The sequence below is a fragment of the Adiantum capillus-veneris genome, chromosome 8 (genome assembly GCF_014529385.1).
Source record: "Adiantum capillus-veneris isolate H3 chromosome 8, ASM1452938v2, whole genome shotgun sequence".
Lineage (NCBI taxonomy): Eukaryota > Viridiplantae > Streptophyta > Polypodiopsida > Polypodiales > Pteridaceae > Adiantum > Adiantum capillus-veneris.
The window spans coordinates 20,268,547-20,295,814 of NC_140938.1; the positions used below are offsets into that span (position 1 = coordinate 20,268,547).

Below are 27,268 nucleotides of genomic sequence, written 5' to 3' on the forward strand. Positions count from 1 at the left end.
CAACTAAGTTAACTAGCATTAGAGCTAGCATGTGTATTTTGGTTGTAGTTATGGTGGTAGCAATGTTGATGCTCACACTAGGTCTTTGAAGCAATGCTGAAACTCATGAGTAGGTATTTCAAGATGTGTATGTAAAAATTGTATTGTGGAACTCATAGAGCTTAAAGTGCAGACCAAAGCTTGAGTTGAAGCTTAAGCTGTTGGAGAGCTTGAGTAGTATGCGTTTCACTGATTTTTGCAGAGAGAGAGAGAGAGAGAGAGAGAGAGAGAGAGAGAGAGAGAGAGAGAGAGAGAGATTGAGATTTCCAATTATGTGTTTTTCAGGGTGACAAATGTTATTATTATATATCTATCATTTAAACTCCACTTTACATGGCCAAAAAGTAAGGTTTTTCGATGCTAAACTTACATTGGTGCAATCAACTGTTTGAAATCACATTGTGACGTGTATGTTACTATGTGGTGCTCTTGGTGAAAGTATTTATTCTCAAATGTAGGTATTGTCTTGCTACATATTCAAATAGATATGTGGCATCTATGCTAGAGGTTTTTATCCAACTTTGATAAAGACTTGCTTTTGTGACATTTTGAGCCACTTTTTGGGCTCATTTGATGCAATGTGCATACGATCATGCCATTTTGATGTGCATGCAAATGCTGTTGTGAGAGATTCCATGTGTTGAGAACTCTTGGATGCAAAAGTTGATATGGTTTGGCATTGGCTATGGTATTTATAATGCAAAGTATGCACGGAGTATTGATGCCAATTTTGGTATGCTCTTGACAATTTATGCATCACCTATGGTATTGTATATTATCTATGTGCATTGAAATGGGCATATGCATTGGTAAACCCTTGATGTGGCTTTTGGCATTCTTTATAGTTATCAAAGCACTTGGGGATGATTCACACTTTAATACTATACGATCATCTTATGTCTTTTATAGTATTTGTTGTGTTCTTTGTTCTTTTCACTCCTACCATGAGTGATTGATGCAAGGTCTCTTTGAGGTGGGGAATTTTACAAATTTGATTTGAGTTTCTTTCATGATTTGGTGTCTATTTTGTATGCAAGGGCTAGTATATTAAGAGTGTGATGGTCTCTTTCTATCTTATATATCTATATACCCATTCTAGATACTACCTTTGTACATTTTTGTGGTCTCCATATTATAAAGCTTAGTGTATCCTTGTGTACAACTTTAGTATGCTTGTTTTGTAGCACAACTGAGGGTGTTGATGAGGTTTTTTGAAGTCGAGTATTGGGAACTTTGATATCCACGTGAGGTGGAGGTTTTCTCGAGATCATCTTTTGTACATTTGTTATAGATTATATATGGATCGGGTATATGTGCTTTAACAATATTTTGAGTCTAATCATATCTACTTTATGCTCAAATTTTGGTACATTGTCATTCTCATGGTTTATATCGTTCAGATTTTGTGAAATTTTAATCAAATTCTTGCTATAGTTTATCTTTGGTTAATGTGCACTTTTAACATGTTCTTTAGCTGAGAATGTTTGGTTTATTTGTTCATTTTATTGCTTTGATCGTTTTTTTTTTTCATTTTATAGATGCCAAGAAGAAACAAATTGTTTTATGGGGTTGTAGGATACATTATACCTAGAGTTCAACATTTTGCAAGTAGCTAGATATGTATTTGCACCACTCAATGTCATTACAATAAAAACAATGCTCGAATTCCAACATAAAGGTCAATAGCAAGCCCTAAGAAAACTAGAACTAAGATAAAACCTTTCACAAATGTATGGTCATCTTGTTTCGTGCAGGTTTAAAAATGTTTCATGTGTTTTGAGTTCTGTTTTGTTTTGAGCAGAAAAAACAAGTTTTTAGGTTACTATGACTCAAATATTGGCACATTATTACCAAAACTCTATCAGTTTTTTTTGTGAGTTCACCATTTTCTTGTGCTTGAATCTGGCAGTGTCTATGTCAGACAAAACACTCTTTTGACATTAACAAGTGTGATGGAAGCAACTTCTCACTAGGGAAAGTGGAGATTCACGATGTTCTTACAGTTGAACCGTTGTGTGTTTTAGGGGATAATCATGCTACCATGTTGGCCAAGGATTGGTGTGAATTAGATACATTGGCTAAATTGCTTTTGGTGAGATCAACGTACACTATTCTAATCAATGAGAAGACTACCAATTCACTTTGGAAGAGCTATGTAACACCCATGAGAAAGTGATTGCTTCAATCAAATATTATGTTACGAAGAATGTCTTTGATTTGCTAATGATAAAAGACAAAATTATTACCTTGCATTTGGATGAGCTCAACATCATTTCAACAGTTATAGGCTTGAACTTAAAAATAGAAATTAAGGCTATATACTTGTTATGGTTTCATCTTGTATCTTGGGATATGTTTGGTACTGGCATTAGCAATTTTGCACACCTTGGCAATACCTTGAATTTTAATGATGTATCTAGTAGGTTAATTTATAGAAGATTAAATAGATTTCTATTGAACAAGAAAAGTAGAGTACAACCTCTCTATGATAGTAGTAATACTTGGCTCTTGGAAATGTGTTTAGTAAATTTTGTGATAAGAGAGATCTTGAGTGCCATCATTGCAAGAAGAAGGGCCACATCAAGAAGAATTTTAGAAGTGGAGATTATAAAAGAAGATAGAGAAGTGTGTTGATGGCAAGAAAGAGGACAAGGGTTAAGCCAACGTTAAAGTGAATAATACAATCACATATGGGATTAATGTGATATCTTATTTTTTTCTTCATTAACTGTACGTTTTTGAACCATTAAAGGTGGCTCATTTAACCAAGTTTGAATGGTTTATTTAGGAAAATTCTTTCATGTTAGTCATTGAAGAGAATTGTTCTACTTCTGATAGTAGGAGATGTCGAGGTGTGCAACTTTGATAAGATTGCTTGTGACATAGTTGATACAAAAGAGAGACATTTGACGCTTGTCAATGGTTATGTACATATTCTCAACAATGTAAGACGTGTGCCAAATCTCACCACGAACTTTATGTCGACTAGGAAGTTGGATGATTGTTACTGCCACACTTGATTTGGCTTGATAAGTGTGATACACCTTATTCATTGTACATTTCTACAATTGAAAGTCATGTTTCTACAATTAAAGGTCATGTTTTAAACATAAATGAGCAACCAAATACATCTTTGTGGCATAGAAGGTTAGGATGATGAAGCCAAAGCAGAATGGAAGCTCTACTTCACTTCGGTTCTGGGTCTCTCTTCAACTTTTTTGAGTTTGAATTGTGTGAACGCTATGTAGTATGATAGCATGCTAAATCAACTCATACTAGTTAAGAATTTTGAGAAACTAAACCTAGTGCATTCTTTCCGATCTTCTCAACTCAAACCTTTTCAACTAATGTTCTTAACCAAATGGTAGCAAACTACATGAAATGAGAAGTTTTATCATGCCATTAGTTGATAAAATTCTATGGGCTATTATTCTTCAACAATTCTTGAGTTTGTGAATCTTTGTTTGGTAAAAATCACTAACATGACTATCATATTAACAACCCAAAAGAATTACAAATACTAGTCATGTTCATGACGAGCCATGAAGTCTTCCAGCAAGCATTAGTACATCGGCTAATAGGGGGGCCACCCCACGACAATGGTGAAAGACCTGTCTGGCTTAGAAACAAATCCTTACCCACTCAGTTCCGACAATGCTACAGTCACCACCTTGTCCCACTCTTCACAATTTCTCCTTTTCCCAATAACAATAATCGCTACCGTGCTTTCTTGAATACTCCATAAACCTTGCTATTTCAATGTGGTTCTCAAAAAGTCTAATGTTCCTTGCCTTCATACATGTTTAAAGTAATAGAACCTGACAATTTGGGTGCAGATGAGAAGTGGATGGCTCATGACGGCCTTCCCCCCCAGAAAAAGATTGTTCTTGAAGAACCCAATCTTCCATGTCTTTTGAATCTACTTACAAATCTTCCCTGCGAGGCCACAAGTCCCGCGAACAAGCAGGGGAGGTTCTCACTTGCAGATCTGCATTGTGGACATCGGCCCAATTTGGGATTGTGGAAATGTCTATCTATAAGCCACCGCCAAGCTTTCCAATCAAACCTAGATTTGAAGGAAGGTAGGCAACAGCAGTTCAACTGTTCTAACACTCTATTTACCAGCAATGTCTCTGTCCCATTGAGCATGAACTTGGAGGAAAGTTGGTCCGACCCTTTCCAGCCGCTACTACTACAGTCCTAAAACTGGCCCAATTGATGGAGTCCCTTGTTGTTCACCTTTCTGGCCACCTCCCTCCGCGCAAGGTTCAACAAGACGCTTCCCACCTTAGACAACCAAGGGGACCAGTGAGACATCGAGTTGTGGAAGTATCTAGTTACCTCTCCCCATTCCAAGGCCTCCGTTGCTTTGTTGCACTTTCGAGCCAGCTCGCCAGTTAAGCCCCCAAGCTTCAAGTTAGACCACTGAGGGGCAAGTAATTTGTCGTGTAGATCTAGCCCTTTCCATTAACCACCTCACAAGTACAGTTTGGCATTGTCCATCATGGTCTTAGTCATCACGACCCAGGCTTGATTTTGCTTTGTGATTACAACCACAAACTTGGCTCACTAACCCTAGTACTAGGATTTCAAATCCCGAGACTGCCTTGCCCCACCGACCTCGCTATGGCCTCCCAGCTTGCCCATTGCCAAGGCAATGTCTTTATTGTTGTTTTTCTAGAGGAATCTCTTCACTGGTTTAAGGAAGTCCTTCCAATTACTCGTTGCTCAAGATAGTCGAGTTTGTGAATCTTACATGAATAGTAGATTGCCATTAGTTTAGTGCATTGGCAAGGTATAAAAGGTTTAAGCTTGCATGATGTTTATTTGACTTAGACACTTAGGTCATATTTGGTGACTAATTGATTCTGATGAGCAAGAAAATTTTGGATTTCATGACCGCAGTAGTAGATAGTAGTGTTTAAATCTAATTCTCTCATAATAATGCTAATGAGAATCTATGAGAGACCACTGCTACTACATGGTTGAGAGGTCGAGAGTCGATGCTTATAACACACTTATGTAAGCCTTACATTGAGAGGTGAATTTTTTAAAGCTTTTTACAACAAGTCAACAACTTTGGGATTTTTTTTCCCATCCACTTCTTACTTGCAAGCTTAAGGTCATGATTGCTTGTATATAGTCTCCTCTGAATGTTAGTAGAAGTAAAAGATTTTGCAAAATCATTCGTGATGGAAAAGAAGCAACCAAAAACTTGTAATGCTTTACAATGAGTCATAAGTTTGATTGTGCATAATTGATATTGTGATTGTCACTTAAATTGCAATATTAGAGAGATTATTGTTCATGCATTAGTCTATTGATAGATGTGAAGAATCCACTACAACATCTAAGCTTGAGTTTGAAAGTCAAGCTTTTGTTATATGGACTAGCAATTTAAAGATTCTATGTTAATTTGAAGGATATATTTAGCTTCATTGGAGATATTTCCAACTTGTTGCTACTGCAAGATAGGAGAATTGCATTCTTAGAGGGTGGTATGTAATAGTGTCACAAGTTTAGTACATGGTGTAACATGCACAAACCAAGCTCATTATCGTATACTGGCTCTTATTTGGGACAACCAGAAAGAAACATGAACTTCATTTAAGAGACAAAATAAAGTAGTCAATATGTTAGGAGAGTATATCGAGTCGAAATGTTTTCACTAGTAAATACACATTTTTGCCCCCAGTAATTATTAGCCTTTGTTGTCTACTCTTTTCACCATGTATTTTTTGTGATTTTTGCTGTCTTGCAAAATAAAATAAAATGATAGAAGTATGTTATCAAAAGATTGGCTTGTTGATGGTCTATTTGTGCGATGGAGCACTGTAAAATACTCCACATCAGCCTTTAAGACTTGAGATTAACTTATTTCAATAAGAGATATCTAGAGTGTAACTCTGTGTGAATGTTTGCATGCGATATGAATTTTGTTTGAGCAATTATATGTGCTCTGAAAGTGACGATATATTCTTCTGTTAATCTAAGATGGTTCGTGCTTTATGCAATAGAGATGCAAAAGATGTAGCTAAGAGCAAGGTTACTCCATATGTGCTAGAGTGTTGTTCAAATGGTGGAAGGCCAAACCAAGAACATAGCAAAAAAGCCATACATCAATAGCAATGTAGACAATGGGAAGAGTCGCACAGGTTGGGCAATGAGGTGTGATTGGAAGAAGAATAGCATGTACACATAGGCCATTTACTTTAAGGGACATAAGGCAACGAGAAAAGAACTCGGTAAAATGTTGGGTATCCTTAGGGTAGCCAACAGTGCCACCTCTTTTCACATAGAACTGCACCGAGCTTAGCTTTGCTTTAGACCATTTTAAGTTAGGAGTAGATGATGTGCAAAAAAGTTCAATTGTATCATGTGAGCTCTCTAAAGTTCTCTAAAGCCCTTGGATTCTAACATTATGTCCTCAAATGTGTGTTGACACAAGCACCTCACCACATTTGATTCCTCACACAACTCTCTTGGAACATTGTTGTTTGTATGGCACAATTTACTACACATTATACATAGATTGCAAATTGAGATAGTACTCACAGACTCAATTGGTAAGGCACAAAGAGCTGTGTCGGTCTTGTAGTTCTCTTTGGGCTTGTGAAGCCATTTGATCCCCTCTCAAGCTTTGTAAGGCATCACCTCATACAAAAAGAGGAATCTTCCTGCATTCAACCTGAACAACTGAATGTATCTAGAACTGAAGACTGTTGCAGTAATGCCATACAAGGATTCCTAAAATGCCTGCAGCATGTTTAAGGACGGCTCCAAAACCCCATTCAAATGTCCTTCTTTCGACCACCAAAAAATAGCTTCACACTGTAAGCATCTTGGCCCTGGCTACTCACACGCTTGGGTCCAATCTGCAGGTCATATGTATTTTTAACTTCACTGACCTCTTTGCTCTAAAAAAAAGAGTGCATCCAAGCCTCCACTTTTAACATGCATCATATTTTGACACCCTTGAATTTCTGAATGAGCATACTGAAGTCACCCTGCACACCCTTATAACTTTGTTCAAGTCCAAGACTAATGAGCATACCTTGTCAATAATTGCATACCCAACAGATGGTAGATATTGAGTCACATAGAGGAGAAGTAACATGGGCTGCAAAGACGGAGATTCACAGGTCCAAATCAAACCAAAACTTTTTGATGCTAGCAACAATGTCTTTCCATGAGCATATTTGCCATCACTCACATGTTGTGAGATCCACACCTCCTTCAACCCATGTGTTGCGGCTATTGTAATGAGCTCTGCGCATCTAGATACCGACAATCGTCGCTGCAGCCATGCAGAATGCCCGTTTCATACTGTGCCATGGCACCCATATCATATAATTACACTATTGAACATACCTCAGACAACTGAAGCTTGGCACTCACTGAATTCAAGTTCCCTGCTGAAGGGGTCGTCTTAATAGGCCCAGGGCAAGCGATTGTTACTTTAATGTTTTTGTTGGCTAGCTGTTTTAAAAATGGGAGAACCGCTATCATTTCAACTATCCAAAAGTATCATTTGCATCATTTCTCATTATTATTTGAAAATTTCTTAAAGAAACTGATATTTTTATCAGGCAATCAATTATTGATTAACAGTGGCACTCCAGCCCCACATCATTATAGGAAAAAAAACCCGTAAAAAGAACATGGCAGGAGAAAACATGATGAATGATTTGTTGAGACCTTTTCTTAGAAAAATTTCCTTGATGTATTTCTTAATGAAATCTTGACCTACAACCATGGTTTGTCCGTGCATATTGCACATGTACGTAATATTGTAAAGGTACTTAGAAACGAGAACTTTACACACAAGCTTCCAAAGTGCCACTTTTTTAAGAAAGATATTATCAAATTCGTGTTGAGCCTGTAGAACTCCACAAAGTGCAGAATGATGTCTTTTCTAGGCTTCACTGGATTCTTCCACCACTCGAAAGTTTCTGCTCCACTCGTGCAATTTCAAGAGAAGGGGTGAAAGGACCAAAGAAATTGGGACCTTGCCAAAGGCTAATCCTCCCTCTTATCACAAATGAGCAACTCGATGTTTTAAGGCGTTGAAACACTAGGCGATTGTTGCACCTATGTGTTTTATTGTAGATCCTAGAAAAGCCACTTGATGTCGAAACGCTTGCTAGTGACAAAGAAATAGGTGGAACACTATATCAGGCTGAGCGTTCTGTTGCATTCAAAAGCAAGAGGCTTTACGGTGCTGAAATGCATTACCCAACATAAGAGAAGGAGCTATTCGCCGTACTCCACAGTTTGAGAAAATAATGGCATTATCTTTGTGGCTCTTCTTTTGTCACATTTGATCAAAACTCATTGCACTATACCTGTGACCAAGACAGCCTCATAGGCCAAGGTTCGATAGTCGAAGATCCAATATACGAAAGGATTCTGTAAATGAATTCTTCATGCGTTGTGCCAAACTCATAAGGTTAATGACTTGTCCATGGTTGAAATCTCTAAAAATCTCTAGATACAGTAAACGCTTGTACATATCTAGGAGAGGTGTTTACAACGCCCATCTTCTCAATGAATGAGCTCCCAATGCCAGACTTATCCAGGGATATGCAGCACTAGCGGATCTAGAGAGGATCTGCTCACAGGTGCAATTTTAGGAGCCTCTCACTAAGCTATGGTTATTTGACACTTTAGTTACATCCACAATTTTGTACGGAGTGCAGATATGGACCCCTAGCTTAGGGCATACGCATGATGGTAGACGTTTAATGGACTTTGATGTCCATGATATCCAAGATGATCCGATGTAAGGCGTCAATACGACACGAGATCATTTGAGGGCTGCTCGATTATGGTGGAGGCTGTCACCAGATCCATATCTTTCCTCCATAGGCTATGGGAGCTCCCTCACCAATGATATGCACGGCTAGCTCTGGAGTCTTCATGAGTGAGTGTGACACATCATATTGGTATGCACAAATTTCATCTGGTGGCTTTCGTATGGCTAGGCTGCCCCCCTTCCAGTTCCTTTTGGATGCACCATCTCTTGAAAGTTGAATCACTCGGAGATTCCAAGATCATTAGGCAGGATCTCACTCAGTTAGATATCAAGATGACATGGCTTACACCTTCACATGAGTTGGGTCGAAGATGGCGTTCTATAGAGAGCATTTTCTTCACACTACAAAGGATGGCTTCATCAAGCGACCAACTGATACCCACCTTTCACATGGGTTGAGATGCAGGATTGGTGAGATACGTACCTCATCACATCAGCTAGACATAGAGGTTGATAGATATAGAGATACACCTCCAGAGGAGCTGATATGTCAGTTTTGCTAGCAGAAGTGTGAAATACAGGAGCACTACACATGCCACTGCACAGATTATTATGAGATCTGGGGACAATTCCAATGTCTATTTATAGAGGGTTTTGGACCGCTAGTTCAAGTCATGGACTACACTGATCAAAGATGTTTTGGACTCTTTCTAGACTTCCTAGCAACGCCATAGGATACCTCCACGATAGGGTGTACTCAAGCCTCAAAGATCTATGCACAAGCCAAGCAAGCACAAGAGGATTCAAAATATTATCACTCAAGAAAGAGGATTCAAAATGTTATCACTCGAGAACACGTGAGACTCATCAGGCTGTTTACCATGGAGGAGAGTGATGCTATGTTGCATTGACCTATGCGAGTGCTCAGGGAATGACTCCCATTATTGTCTCCTCTCCATTCTTGCATCCCCATTATCGCTATTTATATCGCTAAGGTTGTATCCTAGTTACCCATCACCTTCATCCCCTTGTTGGTAAGCAGATGTTCTTTAGGATCTAGGATTTTTTGTTATCATGATTGATTTTTCTCCTGGACACTCGTATCACATCTCATATGGTTGTAACGTTTGGTCTCAGAGGTCAGTTGGAACTTTTGCAGACGTTAATATAACATTTCATTTCATCTCATGTCTGTGTGCTTCCCTTGTGCCTACGCAAGCGATGGCCTTGCCTCACTTTCAGCACGCTGCGCATTTTTCAGCCCACTATAGCGTGCAGTAGCATACGATTCATTGTTCGAATCGCAAGGTAGGAGAAAATATTACGAAAGCTGAAGCTAAAGTTTACATTGCGTGGGCTTAAGTTTTGAGCTAAGGGGCTGCCTGCTTGACCCAAATAGAGGGGCTACCCATCGACACCTTTCACATAGCCTCCCCAACGGCTAAAGCCCGCCTCCCTCTCAACATGAAGTTCTCGATCACCAACAAGCGGATATCAACACTTAAGGCTGAAGTAAAGGAGTGGAAGAAAGAGATGGATGCAACCTTTCTTCGAAAGATGGAGGAATGGAAAGAGGAGAAGAGGAACCTATGCGAAAGGATTTTCACGTCGAAGAGCAAGCAACTTTACAAGAAGCCACAATCCGAACTCTCCAAGGTGAGCTTGCAACAAAAAGTGGGCTGCTCGAAGAAGGCGAAATTCAGCCATCCATGTTGGAAGAATTGAATACCATGAGAGAAGAAATACGGGTTATCACGGAAGATGAGGAAAAGAGGTCATGGGCCGTGGTCATCTTCGCAACACAAAAGAAAGTAGAGGAGGCCGAAAAATGGATCGAAGTCGCCAAGAAAGGGAAAGGTAAGGAAGCTCCTTGTACACCCACTCTTATTAACATGAACCTCGAAGAGGAAAAAAGGAGGAGGATGCAGGCTCTACATGTGAGGGTAATCGGCCTCAAGGACATAAACAATGTGGAAAAAGAGGTCACAAGCCTCACATCCATGATGGGGGTGGACAAGCCTTCACACACAAAGGCATGGAGAGTGGTCAAGAAGAGTGATGGCCCGGGAGAATCTTCAAAAGGGAGAGCTCTCATACTACGCTTCCCCTCCTTGGAAGAGAGGAAGGAATTCTTGAAAAAGAGGCCTACTCTCAAGAAGACATGTATTTTCCTTGGTGATGATCTCACTCTCTCACAGCTTGCGCATATGAGAGAGGTAATGCCAGAGATTACGGCAACAAGGGAGAAGGGAAAGATGGCCTTCTACAGAGATGGTCAAGTGGTGATTGTAGAGCAGCGCTCTACATGACGGTGTGACACCTATGGGACCACACTGAAGATGGCTACTGGAATTGTAATGGATCTATGAGGTTTACGTTGGTGCCTTTGAGGACAGTTTCAGAGACATGGACATTGTTTTCTTCTCAGAGACTCATCAGGCCCCTGGACATAAATACCACATGTGGTGGGATACAGATGGGAGACAGTCCACAGGACAGTCGTGAGATCTGAGCATGGGAGTAGAGGTTCAGAAGGAGTAGCAGTGCTATTTAGGGAGGAGTTACAGCCACTACTACATATTATACGGAGAGATGATCATGCTAGATACATGTGGGTGAGGCTGAGAGCTGGCACAAGACAATTTCTGTACATTCCCATATGTTACTTCCCCCCAATACGTCAGTATATGTTGCTTCTAGAGGTCGCCTTTCTCTATACTAGATGATATATGGGAGTTTTCTAGGGATGGTGATATCATCCTCCTAGGGGACTTCAATGCCTGAACGGGTAACTCTCAGATAGTCTTCTATGACACTTCAGATGAAATACTTAGAGAGTTGGATGTGGGTGAGTTGGGGCTTGAAAGATGCTCACATGACAAAGAGCAATCGGAGTATGGGAGATACCTCACAGAGATGACGACTACAAATGGGTTAGCCATACTTAGTGGCTTACAGCGATTTCTTGGAGCAGCCCGTTTGACATGCTTTCCACATAGACACGAGGCTAGCACATTGGACTATGGTATGGCACAACCGAGCTTTATCCCCTGTATTCAAGATTTCATTGTGGGAGCGGAGCCAGACCAGTGGGCGTAGCAGTGGATCATGCTCTTTTGACATTGTCCGTTTCATTTCAGTATAGAACAACCCAGACATCAGGAGGCATGTCACATACCCGTATACAATTACACCGGAGACCGACTCGATTTATACAGAGGAGATCTATAGCCGTCTATGCACAGTTAGTCCTATGCACAGTTGGTCCTGGCCTCTCAATGGAGGAGTGCACCACTTTACTAACTAAGACATTGCATGGTGCAGCATTAGAGGCATACCCACACACTCAGCCGAGTCGGAGACGACATTTTGGGAGCATGTAACAAACTTGGACACTCCAAGTCAAAAATCAACCGCGACAGCACCAAATAACCACTTCAAACAATTCACACATCACAATAGATTTGCAATGGCCCGGCGGAGTTCCGTGCCTAGAGATATTGGCCCCAAAGACTGGCGCCCCTTTCGGTATTTCTTTTTATATTAATCAGATCAAAGTACAAGAGAGTGGCTAGGGTTTCACTCTCAGACTCTGCGTCCAAATGCTCTGAGAAGTGAAGCCCTCACCACGTATTTAAAAGTACAAGGGATGCCCAAAAGCAGAGCCCCAAAAGCTTCAAAATCAAAAGCCTAAAAATAAAAGCAAGGCTCTTTATCTCACAAGCTCTCTTGAGCTTTTAAAAATAAAGCAAAGGGTTTCTTCTCTCTCTCTCTCTCTCCCATTTGCGTGGAAAAAGCAGAAAGCATCGCCCAAAAGCTGTCAGCGCAAATTGCGGTGCAATTTCCGGAATTCCGTACCAGCTGCCACGTCAGCATCTCGACAGATTTTAGGGTTTGCAGGAATTTTAGGGTTTCAGCCAGAAATTAAGGTCTCTGCTGTCCGCCACGTCATCACTTTGTGACATACCCCCCTCTTGAAAGCATTGTAATCGACCGCGATTACGCCTACAAAACCGACAAAAGCCATAAACCGTCTTAGCAGACACTGACTGTTAGTACCTACGTACTAGGAACACACATCTAGCACGTACAAAATCGACAGTCACATCACACGACATCACATGACATTCAACATTCATTCGGATCTTAGACCATGATTTATCGGCAATGTAGCTAGCAATCACATCTAGGTCCAATCGGTACCTCATCGATGTCCGATTGACTAACCCCTATTGCAACCATGTCTATTCGAGATCAATCAGACCAAAATGCTGCAGTCATTTCGTCTATCAGTTCTTGCACTCAGAAGAAGTCAAGAACAAATCAGTATCATTATCAGGAATTCCATTTCATAAAGTCATCCAGCAGAATACTGTCAACTCTTAGTATCCCTGAAGCTCAAAGAGACATCAGTGACTCTAGTATCTAAATCAAGGCATCTGTTGACAAAGGAGTGGAGTGACTCCCCTCTTGTGCATCCCACTACACCAGATCTCCGACCAAGTTGCATTCTGGGTTCCATTTGGAGTAGACTATGCTAAACCAAAAGCATCGAGGTAAAGTTTTACAATCTGAGGAGTATTTGCTAGGTCCTCCTCCTCCATCCACTTCGCATCAAGTGCGGGATAATTCTTGAACTTAACCAAGAACCGCCTTGGGACTTTACCCTTATTCTTCGTATCCTTATGTGCCAAAATCTGTTCAGGAACAAGGATCTCCTTGTTTTCTTCCACTTCGGGTTGCTCATCAGGCTCCCCATCATCAGGCACATCACCTTTAAAAGGTTTCAAGAGACTCACATAAAATGCATTGTGAATCCTCCAAGTATCTGGCAGTTTCAATTGAAAGGAGACATCATTTATCTTTTCAATAATCTGGAGAGGGCCGTAGTATCGCATACTAAGCTTTGGAAAAAGCCTCTCCTTTCCCTTTTTCTTTCGTAGGCGTGCCTTCTCAAAACGTAAGAGCACCCAAAAATCCCCCTTCAATTTCATGTCACGACGATGGCGATCCGCTGCCTTTTTCTGTCGTTCTTGAGACTTCTGCAAAGTCTCGCGAACCTTGATGAGCGCGCGGCGGTGCGTGCAAGTCAAAGAGCATGCAAGGAAATGCAGTGTGTGTGCAGAGAGGGGAGGCGAAGGCCAGCAGGAGAGGAAGCGCTAGCAAAAGAGAGAGGGCTCACGTTTTTGGGAAAAACTCAATAAGTGAGTTTTGGGTTTTCCCACTTTTATTATAAGTGACCTTTAAAAAATGTGTCCAGGTTCAATATGAACCTGGACAAAGTATAAAAATGTACAAAAAAGGGATTATTTAGGCCTTTAACCCAACAACCTCCCACTTAAAGGCATAAATGGCGCCTTTAAGCTACGTGACTCCCACCATCTCTATGCATAGATGATGTTGTCCTTTGGGTAAGCACTTAGTAAGAGCATCGGCTGGATTTTGTGATGTATGGACCTTAACCAATGTAATAAGGCCATCCTCAAGCACTTCTCGTATGAAGTGATACCGCACATCAATATGCTTTGTGCGTGCATGAAACATGGCGTTCTTTGCGAGACATATAGCACTCTGGCTATCACAACCAAGCATAGGTGCCTTGGCAGGCAAGCCAAACTCACTCCATAGGCGTGCTAACCAAATAGCTTCTTTGGAAGTCTCAATGGTGGCTGAAATATATTCAACCTCTGTAGTAGACAATGCAACAATATTTTGCAATCTAGAACACCATGAAACAGCACCTCCCGCAAGAGTAAATACATAGCCACTTGTGGATTTCCGTGTATCCACATCACCAGCCATGTCAGAGTCACAAAATCCCTTCAACTCCGTTGGTCCTTTACCATAGTAGAGGCATTTGTTTTTAGTCCCTTTCAAGTACCTCATAATGGACTTCACTGCATCCCAATGCAACCTGCCTAGATTAGCCATAAACCGGCTCACAACTCCCACTGCATGGGCTATGTCAGGCCTAGTAGCAACCATAGCATACATAAGTGAACCACAAGCTGAAGCATAAGGCACACTTTGCATGTCATTGGCTTCTTCCTTTGACATGGGACTATCATCCTTGGAGATTTTAACATATGGTTGTAATGGCACACCAAGAGGCTTTGCTTCAGCCATGTTAAATCTGTCCAGCACCTTTTCAATGTACTTTTCTTGCGACAAATACAATAGGCGCTTGTCTCTTTGCCGTGTAACACGTACTCCAAGTATATGTTCAGCTGCCCCAAGGTCTTTCATTGAAAATGCAGATTTCAGCTGCCCTTTAAGAGCATCAACAGTGCTTCCTTTCTTTGCACCTATCAACATATCGTCTACATAGAGCACAAGAATGATAGGGCTGCCATCCTCATAACGTTTAGTATACGAACAATGGTCTGCATGGCTTCTTTTGTAACCATGTTTAAGCATGAAGCGATCAAACTTCTTGTACCACTGTGTACATGATTGTTTCAGCCCATACAAGCTTCTATTGAGCATACATACCAAATGTTCCTTGCCAGGGATGACAAAATCCTCAGGTTGCTTCATGTAAAGCTCTTCTTCCACATCACCATGCAAGAAAGCGGTATGTACGTCCATTTGGTCCATTTCCAAATCAAGAGCAGCCACAATGGCAAACAATACACGCAAAGTGGTCATCTTCACAACAGGAGAGAACACTTCCTGAAAGTCTATGCCCTTGGTTTGAACATATCCCTTTGCAACAAGCCTTGCCTTATACTTGGGTTTTGTATCAACAGTTTTGATTTTATACACCCATTTGTTAGGAATAGCCTTCCTTCTTTTGGGCAATTCAACCAAATCCCAAGTATGATTAGCATGCAAAGCTTTAATCTCTTCCTGCATAGCAAGCTCCCACTTGTCGTTGTGCTCACATGTCTTTGCCTCTCTATACATAAGAGGCTCTCCCTCATCCGTCAACATAATGTAATGCAAAGAGGGGTCACATCGACTCACAGGCCGCCTTTGACGAGTAGACCGCCTCACCCAATGATCCACATTATCCGGCAATGGGTTTACATCAGGTAGCACTACAAAATCATCAACAATGGGCTGTTGTACATCAATTTCAGCACCATTTTCAGCATTGTTTCTTGGCTGCAAATGCCCTTCAGGAGCCTCAATTTGCTGCCCAACATCTTCTGGCTCAAACACCACTAGATCATCTACATTTTCAGCCATATGTGGTGCATCCTGAGAGTCAAGAATAGGCCTAATAGGTGGCTGGTCATGCTGAAATTTGACCCTTTTATGGTCGTGCTTTGAGACACAATTGTTTTGAAGCAGCCTTGCCTCATTAAAAACAACATCCCGGCTGCGTACAACCCTATTGAGCTGAGGTAACCTAATCCTGTAACCCATTTTGCCTTCTTCACCATATCCCATGTAGAGGCCTTTAATGGACTTGGCATCTTGTTTGCTCCTCAACTCAGGTCTAACATGCACAAAAGCTTCGCAACCAAAAATGCGTAAGTAATCATATGAAGCAGGCTTGCCAGACCAAACCTCTTCAGGGATGTCACCTTTCAAAGACATGTGAGGGGATCGATTGCATATATGCACTGCAGTTTTCAAAGCTTCTCCCCAAAATCCATGAGAGAGATTAGTTGTGAACAGCATGCATCTCACCCTCTCACAAAGTGTCCTATTGAATCTTTCAGCCACACCATTAGAAGAGGGGCTGTATGGTATAGTAAGCTCCCTCTTAATGCCCAAATTTTCACAAAACTTGTTAAATTCAGCACTTGTGTACTCCCCCCCCCATTGTCTGTACGCAAGCATTTTAGCTTTCTACCTGTTTGGGTAGTCACAAATGCATGAAATCTCTTAAACGCAGCAAAGGCTTCATCCTTAGACTTAAGCAAATAAACCCAAATTTTCCTAGAATGATCATCAACAAAGGAGACAAAATAATATGCACCACCCATAGACTTAGTAGGCATGCTACATACATCAGAATGTACAAGATCAAGAACACAAGATTTACGAGAGACACCAGAGAAATAAGAACGCTTTACTTGCTTGCCATATTGATATTCATTACAAAAGTCAAGCTTTGTGCCTTTAGCATCAAGCTTGTTCAAAGTACAAAGCTTAGAAAGGCCCTTTTGGCTCATATGGCCAAGCCTCTTGTGCCACAACTCCATGTGAGAGTTAATTTCAGCCAATGCAATAAACTTGCCAAACACGGCCTTTCCATGCATGCAGTAAAGTGTCCCTTTCTTTGTGCCCTTTACAATCAGCCTTGAGGCTTTAGTCATTTTCCATGATCCTCTCTCAAACAAGATGCTGTAACCATGCATATCCATCTGACCAACAGAAAGCAGACTCTTCTTGATTCCCAGCACATATCGAACATCATGCAAAACAAGCTCATTTGTGCCATCTATGGAGAGATGCACAGTGCCAATACCCTCAATGGAACATGCATTGATTGTTTCCAAGGTATACATGGCCATGTTTGCCTGCATCAAGAGTAGAGAACACTCCTTGATAGGAGTCACATGAAATGAAGCACCGGAATCAACTATCCAAGTCTGGGATAATGCATCATTGACAGTCAACAAAGCATCAATAAGATCACTCTTGGTGATCTGCATGTCCTGTGAATGAACATTAAGAGAGGCATCAAGATCATAAGCATCATCATCTGACAAAGTGGCACACAAGATGGCCTCTACGTCTGACAGCTCCTCAATCACAACACTAGAAGCCACATTGGCTTCTCTTTGGGCTTTGAGCTATCTTGTGCATCTGTCTTGACTTCCTTCTTCTCTTTCTTTTTGTCTCCCCCATTCTTTTTCCGTTCTAACTCGGCTTTATAGTACCTGCAATCGGATTTCTTGTGACCTTTCCTGCCACATTGATAGCAAGTCACATCACACTTGCCTTTGCTTGCATTTCCCCTTTCTTTACTCATACTCTTACTCCTTTGTGCATAAGCATTCTTGTTTTCTGTCCTGCCTCTAACCATGTTGGCAGAGCTGCCTCCCTCTCCACTTGCTTTCCTCCTGATTTCATCATTCAAGATAGAACCCCTAACACCATCAAAGGTCAAATTGGGGTTATTGGACAACGAAACCACCAAAGTTTCCCATGACTCAGGTTAGGTCATAAGCAAGAAGATAGCTTTTAGCTTATTATCAAAAGGGGGCAAGCCAAAATCCTGTAACTGCGACAAAGTACCTACAAACAATGATAAGTGCTCTGCCGCGCTCTTGGACTCATCTAATTGCATGCCAACAAGTTTTCGAATGAAGTGCACCTGGTTGACAGGCGTTGTATTTTCATACATTTCCTTTAACTTCTCCCACACATCAAAAGCAGTCGTGAGACCTTTCACATCAATGACGGTCTCATCTGTCATGGCCATTTTAATGTATGTAGCGGCTTTCTTGTTCATGCTAACCCATGCTTCATCTGTCATATTTTGTAGCTTCACCTGTTAAAGTGTCACTTCGCAATCCTTATGAAATAGGATTCCCTGAATCCTGTCTTTCCAAAGATCAAAACCTGTACCATCAAACCTCCTAATCTCGAACAGGTTCTTCACATCCAAAGAAGATGAGGCCATAGTTGCACGAAATAAGAGGGATAATATGCTGAATTTTTGGGCAAAATGCGCAAAAATCGGAGTATAGCCTCACAGAGATGTGTACTACAGCTCCAAATGGTCACAGGAGCAATTTGGGGCAAAATAGGACGATTTGGGCACAAAATTCAAGTTCTGAAATTTATGCACAGGAAATTTCAGCGAGCGAATTTGTGCTCGAAAACAACAAATTTAGTTGTTTTTAGCATGAGAAGACATGAATAAGGCTAATACACAGCCTTTAGAAGCATGAAACACAAAAGCCCCAATTTGTAGCATGAAAATTGCATGAAATTGAGCCACAAATGGTCATACATCGACAAAATTTGTCAGATGTGCGTAGATTGCATCAATTTGCACTTTCCCCAATGTAATCGCACCATAAAAACACTTGCAAAAACCTGCGTAAATCTGAAGTTTTCTTAAAACGCCTGTTTTAGGGCTTGTTTTTCGGCAATTTCAGGGTTTTCGGGTAGCGGGGACTTAGCAAAAGTATTCCCAGACCTTAATACATCATTTGTAAAACCTGTATTTTGCTGTCATAACCTGTAATTTCCTATTTTTGACCTAATTTCAGCCTGTTTTGGGTCAATTTGGGTTGCCGGGAGCTCTCTAGTGTCCGGGGACGAGTCCTTTGGCGATGAAATTGCAAAATCTCGCGTGAAAGTTGACCTTCTTGGCTGAAATTCAGCGTTTGCAGGTTTGGGGCAAACCCTAATCGAGGCTCTGATACCAGTCGAAGAGCGCGCGGCGGTGTGTGCAAGTGAAAGAGTACGTGAGGAAATGCAGTGTGTGTGTAGAGAGGGGAGGCGAAGACCAGCAGGAGAGGAAGCACTAGCAAAAGAGAGAGGGCTCACGTTTTTGGGAAAAAATCAATAAGTGAGTTTTTGGTTTTCCCACTTTTATTATAAGACCTTTAAAAAATGTGTCCAGGTTCAGAACCTGGACAAACTATAAAAATGTACAAAAAAAGGGGTTATTTAGGCCTTTAACCCAACAAACCTTGGCAAAAGCCGTATCTAGATCTCGCGTATATTCATCCGCTTCAAAGATCTTATCTTTCGTGCTCAGGAAGGGTGGAACCTTCGCAGCACCTTCAACAATTTCAAATGGCGCCTTTCCCGTCAAAGAGTGTATCGTGTTATTGTAGACAAATTCCACCAAAGGTAAATATCTTTCCCATTGAGTCTTCTGATCTGAGATATAAGACTTCAATAAATCTAGAACCACTAAATTGGCAATCTCAGATTGCCCGTCAGTCTGCGGGTGGAACGGTGACGAGAACTGCAACCGCGTGCCAATGTTCTCCCAAACTGCCTTCCAAAACAAACTTGTAAATCTGGGGTCTCTGTCGGAGACAATCGTCTCAAGCATGCCATGTAATCTGAAAATTTGGGCCACAAACAGTCTTGCTAAATGATCCGGCTTGACTGTTTTCTTCATTGGAATGAAATGAGCCTGTTTGCTAAATCTGTCAATAACAGTCCAGATACCATCGTGACCACTCTGTGTTCTCGGAAGATCAAAAATGAAATCCATCGCTATACTTTCCCAGGGGCTGGTGGGTATGGGTAAAGGCTGTAATAGTCCCTGTGCTTTATGCCTGTCAAACTTGACCTTCTGGCATACCAAGCAACTGGGCATAAACTCTTCCACATCCTTCTTGAGTCTCGGCCAAAAGAAGTATCTCTCTACCCCTTTCATGGTGGTAGCAATGCCGCGGTAACCCGTAAAAGGTGGATAGTGGCATTCAGTCATAACTTTCCCTCAATGGCTGTGTAACGCACACCATAGTCTTTTTCATCAAGTAGCCTTCCCGAAGGGAGTATCCAGCTACTGTCTCCCCATCCCGTATCCGTGTGAAAATATCTGCAAAATTTGTATCTGTGGCATACTGATCGACCATATCCTCGAAGCTCCTATGATGTATCGCGGAAATAGCCAGAACCAACGGTTTCCGAGACAAAGCATCTGCCACCACATTCTTCTGTCCCTGCACATGGACAATGGACAATCTGGAAGTGAAACTATGACCAGATGTTCGCCCACCGCATCTGCTTTTCCGAAAGCTGCTTCTGTGACAAGAAGTAGCGCAAAATCTAATGGTCTGTAAAGACAGTATAATCCGCTCTGAGTAGGTAATGCCGCCACTGAGTAAGAGCATGGATAATCACCAAAAGCTCTTTCTCATAAGTCTGTGCTGCCATCTCCGGCCTAGAGAACAATCGGCTCTCGTAAGCAATGACATGGCCTTCTTGCATCAAGACCGCACCCAAACTACGACCACAAACATCACAAAATACTTCAAATGACTTCTGCATGTCCGGCAAAGTCAAATCTGGTCCTGTAGTCAATTTCTCTTTCAATGTCTGAAAGGCAGTCTCCTCTGTGGATCCCCATGAGAAAAGGGACTCCTTTCTGTATCAAGATATGCAAAGGGGAAGCAACCTTTGCAAACTTTTGAATGACCGTCTATAGTACAAACACAGTCCCAAGAAGCTTTCAGCTTCATGGACATTCTTCAAATCGGGCCAATCACGGATAGCGTCTATCTTGGCTGGATCCATTTGCACTCCTACTGCTGAGACAAAGTGTCCCAAAAAAGTTTCTCTCTAAAGCAGATGATCTCTGTGTTCTGCCTCATTCTTGGAGATAACAATGATATCATCAAAGAAAGTGCCAACAAATAGCCTGAACTCTCAAAAAATCCTGTCCATCATCCAGTTAAATGTCACAGGAGCATTGGTTAAGCCAAAAGGCATCACCAAAAACTCAAATAACCCAAAAGTAGTCCGAAAGGCTGTCTTGTAGACGTCTCCCGACGCTATTCCGATCTGATGATATCCACTCTTTAAGTCAATCCTGCTAAAGCACGAGGATCCCTATAACCTGTCGAGTCTATCATCGATCCTAGGAATCGGAAATCTGTTCTTGATGGTGATTTTGTTGAGAGCTCTATAATTGATGCACATTCTCCAAGATACGTCTTTCTTCAAAACCAACAACACTGGAGAGCAATACGTTGAAGTACTAGGCTGGACAAGACCCTTTTCCAAGAGGTCTTTCACTTGGTTCATAATCTCTTCATTCTGTGCTCGGCTCACACGGTAGGATGGCCGGTTCGGTGGTGTACTACCAGGTATTAGATCAATGGTATGATCTTCAGAACGAGCAGGTGGTAACTCTCCTGGCAGGCCTTTTGAGAAGCAATCGGCGTGAGAGTGTAGAAAATCTTGGCGTTCTTTATCAAGTTTAGACATATTTGTCCTATCATCATCACTCAACTCTTTCATAAAGATCGAGTAAACAAACACTCGATTTCATTAATTTTGAAATGGCCGAAGCCGATACAATAGGGACAGACTCGCCCTTCAGTTTAACATCAAGTACAATTGTTCTGCCCTTTTCTGTAGTCAAAGTCGCTTTTCTCGCCCGATAATCGACCACGGCGTTGTTCTTGTGGTACCAGGGAATCCCTAAGAGAACATCACAACCCTCCAAAGGCATTATGAAGAAGTCCTCATGCCCCAAATACCCCTGACATTGCAAACGAATTTTGCCAATGACAGGTGTAATGGCTACGTCCCTATCGGGTGCTGCTAGAACTGCCTCTGCAAATGGTCTCATCCAATCGGGAGTAATCTCGAGCCGCGCCGCCAATTCCGGTGGAATGAAGTTGGCCTTGGCTCCTCCATCAAAGAAAATCAGGGCCTCTTGATCTTTCACTTTGCCCCAAGCTCGACAAAGTTCTGTACTCTCATCCATGGTGTCGGGATTAGTACCCACACAATCTGGAACCAGTCATGTTTTCATCTTGCCTTTTCGTACATGGTCCTCAGCTGCTCTCGAACTCTCAAGCCTTTCGTCGTCCTTGTCATCTTGTTCTTTCTGTGCCTTTTTAGGGCACTTCGCGGAGGTATGTCTAAGTTCCCCGCATCCAAAGCACTTCCCCTCCCTGATGAAGCGAGCTCTCTCCTGAGGAGTAAGCTTGGGTCGTGCATCCTTTCTCTTTGGGTTGCTCTTTCTCTTTCTACTTTCATTCCCAGAAGTCTGTCCTGTTCGTTGTGTCGTGACCTCATCTATGGGGTAGGTCAGACTGCCAAAGTGAATTGCAAAGCCTCGCTTCGCATGACTCATCAACTCCTGAATGGAAGTCGACTTCTGTTCCAAGCAGTGGTCTCGGATCTCTGGAGGTAGACCCAAGGTAAACCGCTCAATCTGTTCTCTGAACGAGATCTTCTTGAATGAAGAGGCGGGTAGAAAAGAGCTCCAGAATCTTTCACAGTAAGAATTCACTGTATCGCTCTTGGTCATCCGGAGATGGTTCCAAGCAGCTCGTATATCTCGCTCAAACTCTTGAGTCAACCAAGAAGAAATAAAAAGCTTTTTAAATTTCAGCCATTTAACTGACGCACTCTTGTTCAAAAGAAGCGTGGACCACCAAGTACGAGCATTTCCTTTAAGGTAAGAGGTAGCTCTCCGAATCTTGGAGTGCTCCAAATAGCGTCCTCCCGCAAAAGCAATGTCAAACTGCTGTATAAAAGACAAAGCCTTTGATGCATTTGAGTATCCTGAAAAAGTATCAAACTTGATCGAGTGGCCACCTTCCTTAAACTCTCGAACTTTCTTGCTTTTATCTTCGAGAAAGTCATACTGGTTGGCTTTGTAAAAATTCTTCTTGTTCGCATAAAAGTTTCCGTTGTCAGAGTCTGAACTGTCCGTAGACGAGTCCTCTGTAGAAGTGTCACTCACTGGGCGAGACTTAGACTTCTTTGCCTTTTTCTTGCCCTTTCCGAAGCGTTGTTTCTTGCTTCGCTTTTTGCTATTTCTGTCTTCTTCACTCGAGTCTGAAGAGCTAGAAGAACTGTCACAAGAAGAAGAAGAAGAACTGGATAAGCCTTCAAACTTGACGCGCTTCTTCAGTTTCTTTGCCTTGTCGAATGTCGACCAACGACCCAAATATCCTGGAAGTCAGTGCCTTTCTTCTTCTTTTTGCCGTGCTTTTTGTCTTTCTTTTACATGTCGAAAAGCTGAGCAATCCGTGCATCAACTACGTTCTCCAGTTCCTTCTCCGTATATTTCTTGGAGGCAGAAGGTTTCTTGAGAGCAGGTTTCGGGAGTGGTGTTGTGGTTCTCTGGCACTCCGTCTGTACCTCTTCCAAAGAGGTCTGGTTCATAAATTTTGCCATCTTCAGGTCCTTGGCAAAATGGAGCATCATCTTTGTTGCATCATCAATCATTTTTTGACGCTCCATCTCTCGCTGCTCCGCCGGAGTAGGCCTAGGCGGGCCATACTCCGTGCCGGAATCTTCGTTGTGATCCCTACCCGCATCTCCAGATGCAGAGGGAGTCGACTGATCATTGCCTGAAGCCATAGGTGCCGCGGAAAAAAAATTTGGGGATCGGATTTCCCGTAGAAGAGAAATCGGCCGTGCTCTGATACCACTGTAACAAACTTGGACACTCCAAGTCAAGAATCAACCGCGACAACACCAAATAACCACTTCAAACAATTCACAGATCACAATAGATTTGCACTGGCCCGACAGAGTTCCGTGCCTAGAGATATTGGCCCCAAAGACTGGCGCCCCTTTCGGTATTTCTTTTTATATTAATCAGATCAAAGTACAAGAGAGTGGCTAGGGTTTCACTCTCAGACTCTGCGTCCAAATGCTCTGAGAAGTGAAGCCCTCACCACGTATTTAAAAGTACAAGGGATGCCCAAAAGCAAAGCCCCAAAAGCTTCAAAATCAAAAGCCTAAAAATAAAAGCAAGGCTCTTTATCTCACAAGCTCTCTTGAGCTTTTAAAAATAAAGCAAAGGGTTTCTTCTCTCTCTCTCTCCCATTTGCGTGGAAAAAGCAGAAAGCATCGCCCAAAAGCTGTCAGCGCAAATTGCGGCGCAATTTTCGGAATTCCGTACCGACTGCCACGTCAGCATCCCGGCAGATTTTAGGGTTTGCTGCAAATTAGGGTTTCTGGCAGATTTTAGGGTTTGCAGGAATTTTAGGGTTTCAGCCAGAAATTAGGGTTTCTGTTGTCCGCCACGTCATCACTTTGTGACAGAGCATGCCCCAGAATAGTTGGTATGATGAGGAGTGCAGAGAGATGAGAGCCCAGCTTCAGAGGGATCTTCTTTTAGGAGTCATCAGTTACAGAGAGTCTCGGATTGCTTCCCGGCACCTTCTGCGTCATCGTTATATACGGTTCCTGGATAGGACCCCCTTTCAAATCTTACAGAACCATGCCCACCTACCAACACCTTCTTTACCACTAAGATGGTAAAGAGAGCCATTGATAGGATGAGGACCAGCAGGGCATATGATCATGATGGTCTAGTAGCAGAGCACTTTATACATGCTAGAGATATGTTGGTAGAGGTTCTTGCAGTGTTGTTCAATCGTGCGATGTGTGAGGGGTTACCTGAGACTTGGAGGTTGTCTACTATTGTGCCTATCTTCAAGGCAGGTAATCCTACAGAGCCTGGGAATTACCGCACTATTATGGTTGGGCACACATTGGCATGGGTGTACGCATCCATTCTTAAGCAGCAGTTGAGTAATTGGGCACAGGGTGAGGGTGTACGGGCAAAGGGCCAAGCCGGTTTCAGGCACTCTTGATCATATTTTGACTCTTAGAGCCATCATTGAGGAGGGCAAGTCACATGGGAGACGGATTTATTGTAGCTTTGTGGATTTCTGCAAAGCATTTGACATGGTACCGAGAGCTCGATTGATGCGCACACTGCAAGAGATGGGGGTTGCCCATAGTGTTGATTTGGGGGATTATGGCTCTATACAGATCAATGATGGGACACGTACCATAGTTACCCGGAACGCGGAACGGGAACGGTGACGGGCCTCCCTGCGGAACAGGGGAATGGGAAGGGGTCCGGAATAGGAACGGCGTGGAACGGGAGGCTAAAAAAACACCCAAATAATGCTATTTTTAGCGTTATGTGTTTGAATACATGTAGTACTAGAGTCCTTTGACTCTAATACCCACAAAAAACACGATTCGAAGACCATTCAACCTTATTATGACTTGATTAGAATGTGCGGCGCCGCGGCCATGGATAATGGTACATACACAACATTGAACAAACACAATGCCCATACACAATAACACATGTAATTACAGATTAGAGCTTTCAAATAATTGCAAAGGTAGAAGTCGGAGATGACATTTTTCTCTTAATTCTGGCTAACAAGGCCCGCCAAGGCGCTACAAAAAAACCAAAGGTGACGTATACCATAATGAGAGTCGAGACTACAAGGGGGCCAAACCAGTGACCACAATACCAAAAGACTGAAGGTGACAAATACCATAAAGATGCTAGTAGCTACAAATGTCAAAGAAGGCAAGGCTCAAGCAGCCATACAAAAAGGTAAGGATAATGGAAGTCCTAAAGTCGGAACTCTCAAGCCTCAAGACTCAAGACTCAAGAGCCACTAGCCTGATAGGCCTCCCAAGTCGTAGTAGCCGGCTATAAATCATGCACATCCTCCCAGTCCTCATCATCGAGCTCTAGGCTTGGCTCGATCTCAGCCATGGATGAAGTACCTGGTAATGTGTCGAGCTCTCTACAGTGGGTGCTCCTCAGTGCAATGTCCGTGAAATCTCACTCCAACAGAATGAAAACACGGAAGACAATGAATAACAGAGCAAACAACACAACAACTCATAAGTAGAACCTGAACAGCATGGGACTCGACTAACTCAAAGAAACCAATACATCACAGAGAACATCATGGTTTCAGCTACATGGATTTCATTTGGACACACTACACTCTTTCCACCAATACTCACTAGATGCACCTTCCTTGTCCCGGATACAAACCAAGATTACCCGTCTCATCAGACAGGATTTGATCCAGCTAGACACGAGTACATGGACACATACGACATGAGAGCTTGTCACGTAGATGGCTTTCTAATGAGAGCATCTTCTCCAACTCACAGAGGATCGATATGTGATCAGACCAGCCTATATGGACACTCATTTATCCCATGTAGTATCTTTCTCTTGTATTGAGCACCCACTGTATCAATGATCACACATACCCCACACAATTCCACGCAGTAGCACTTCTAGATTTATTTTAGTATCTCTTTTCTTGTACTCAGACATGGCATCAGATTCACCAGTTTGTAACGGATTGGTCTCATAAGTCATTTTGGCCTTTTGAGGCCATTAATATATCATTTAAATTCATCTCTCTCTCTCTCTCTCTCTCTCTCTCTCTCTCTCTCTCTCTCTCTCTCTCTCTCTCTCTCTCTCATGGCTATGCCATTCGAAACGCCATTTTGGCAAGATATGGGCAAGATACAACATGACTCAAGGCAAAAACAAGCTTGGGTGATCTGAAGATCCAAGTGAGTCCAACCGCTAAAGAGATGAAATAGAGACAATAGTCCATTAAAAAAGGACTACTGTTTAAAATTGAGCCCACAAGCTGAGAGGATCAAGACAATCTTCAGTAAAAAGAGAAGAGAAAGTGAACAAAGAGAGGAGCAACATAAGCAATAGAGCTGAAGGCAAGAAAGAGTAAACGACAGTGACCTCAATAAATATTTCAAAGGTTTGTACTTTTATGTGTTTGTTTTACACAAAGAAAACTAAACCGCATTAAAAACCATGTATTTCACATTCTAAAACTTGCCAAAGATACATGCATAAAGATGCTAGTACAAAGATATCAAAATACCTCCGCTCTAAGGGAATGGAAGTACCCATTAACTGCATGCTTTGAAGCTGCATATATGGTCTGTGCAGGCGATGGAAGCTTCCCAGCAATGCTACTTACCTGGAAACATTCATTAGTAAGGAAGGGAATTGGACAAGTTGGTGGTAACAAAAAAAGAAAATTACAA

General features: G+C 42.1%; 1 protein-coding gene across 9 annotated transcripts in view; it reads right to left on the reverse strand.

The window, feature by feature from the left end:
- Window positions 1-6,140: 6,140 nt before the first annotated feature.
- Window positions 6,141-27,268, reverse strand: part of LOC147451774 (uncharacterized) — a 155,729-nt gene continuing 134,601 nt past the window's right edge. For 6 of the 9 annotated variants that reach the window (XM_086517643.1, XM_086517641.1, XM_086517648.1 and 3 more), the window contains 5 exons: window positions 27,103-27,201; window positions 7,411-7,518; window positions 7,253-7,336; window positions 7,094-7,159; window positions 6,141-6,914 (listed from right to left, as the gene is read on the reverse strand). In XM_086517643.1, the coding sequence (XP_086373769.1) occupies window positions 6,831-6,914; window positions 7,094-7,159; window positions 7,253-7,336; window positions 7,411-7,518; window positions 27,103-27,201 (441 nt within the window). In that variant the 3' untranslated portion in view covers window positions 6,141-6,830. Of the gene's footprint in view, window positions 6,915-7,093; window positions 7,160-7,252; window positions 7,366-7,410; window positions 7,519-27,102; window positions 27,202-27,268 lie in introns of all 9 variants that reach the window. The other 3 variants (XM_086517642.1, XR_015188824.1, XM_086517649.1) reach the window with 3 other exon arrangements.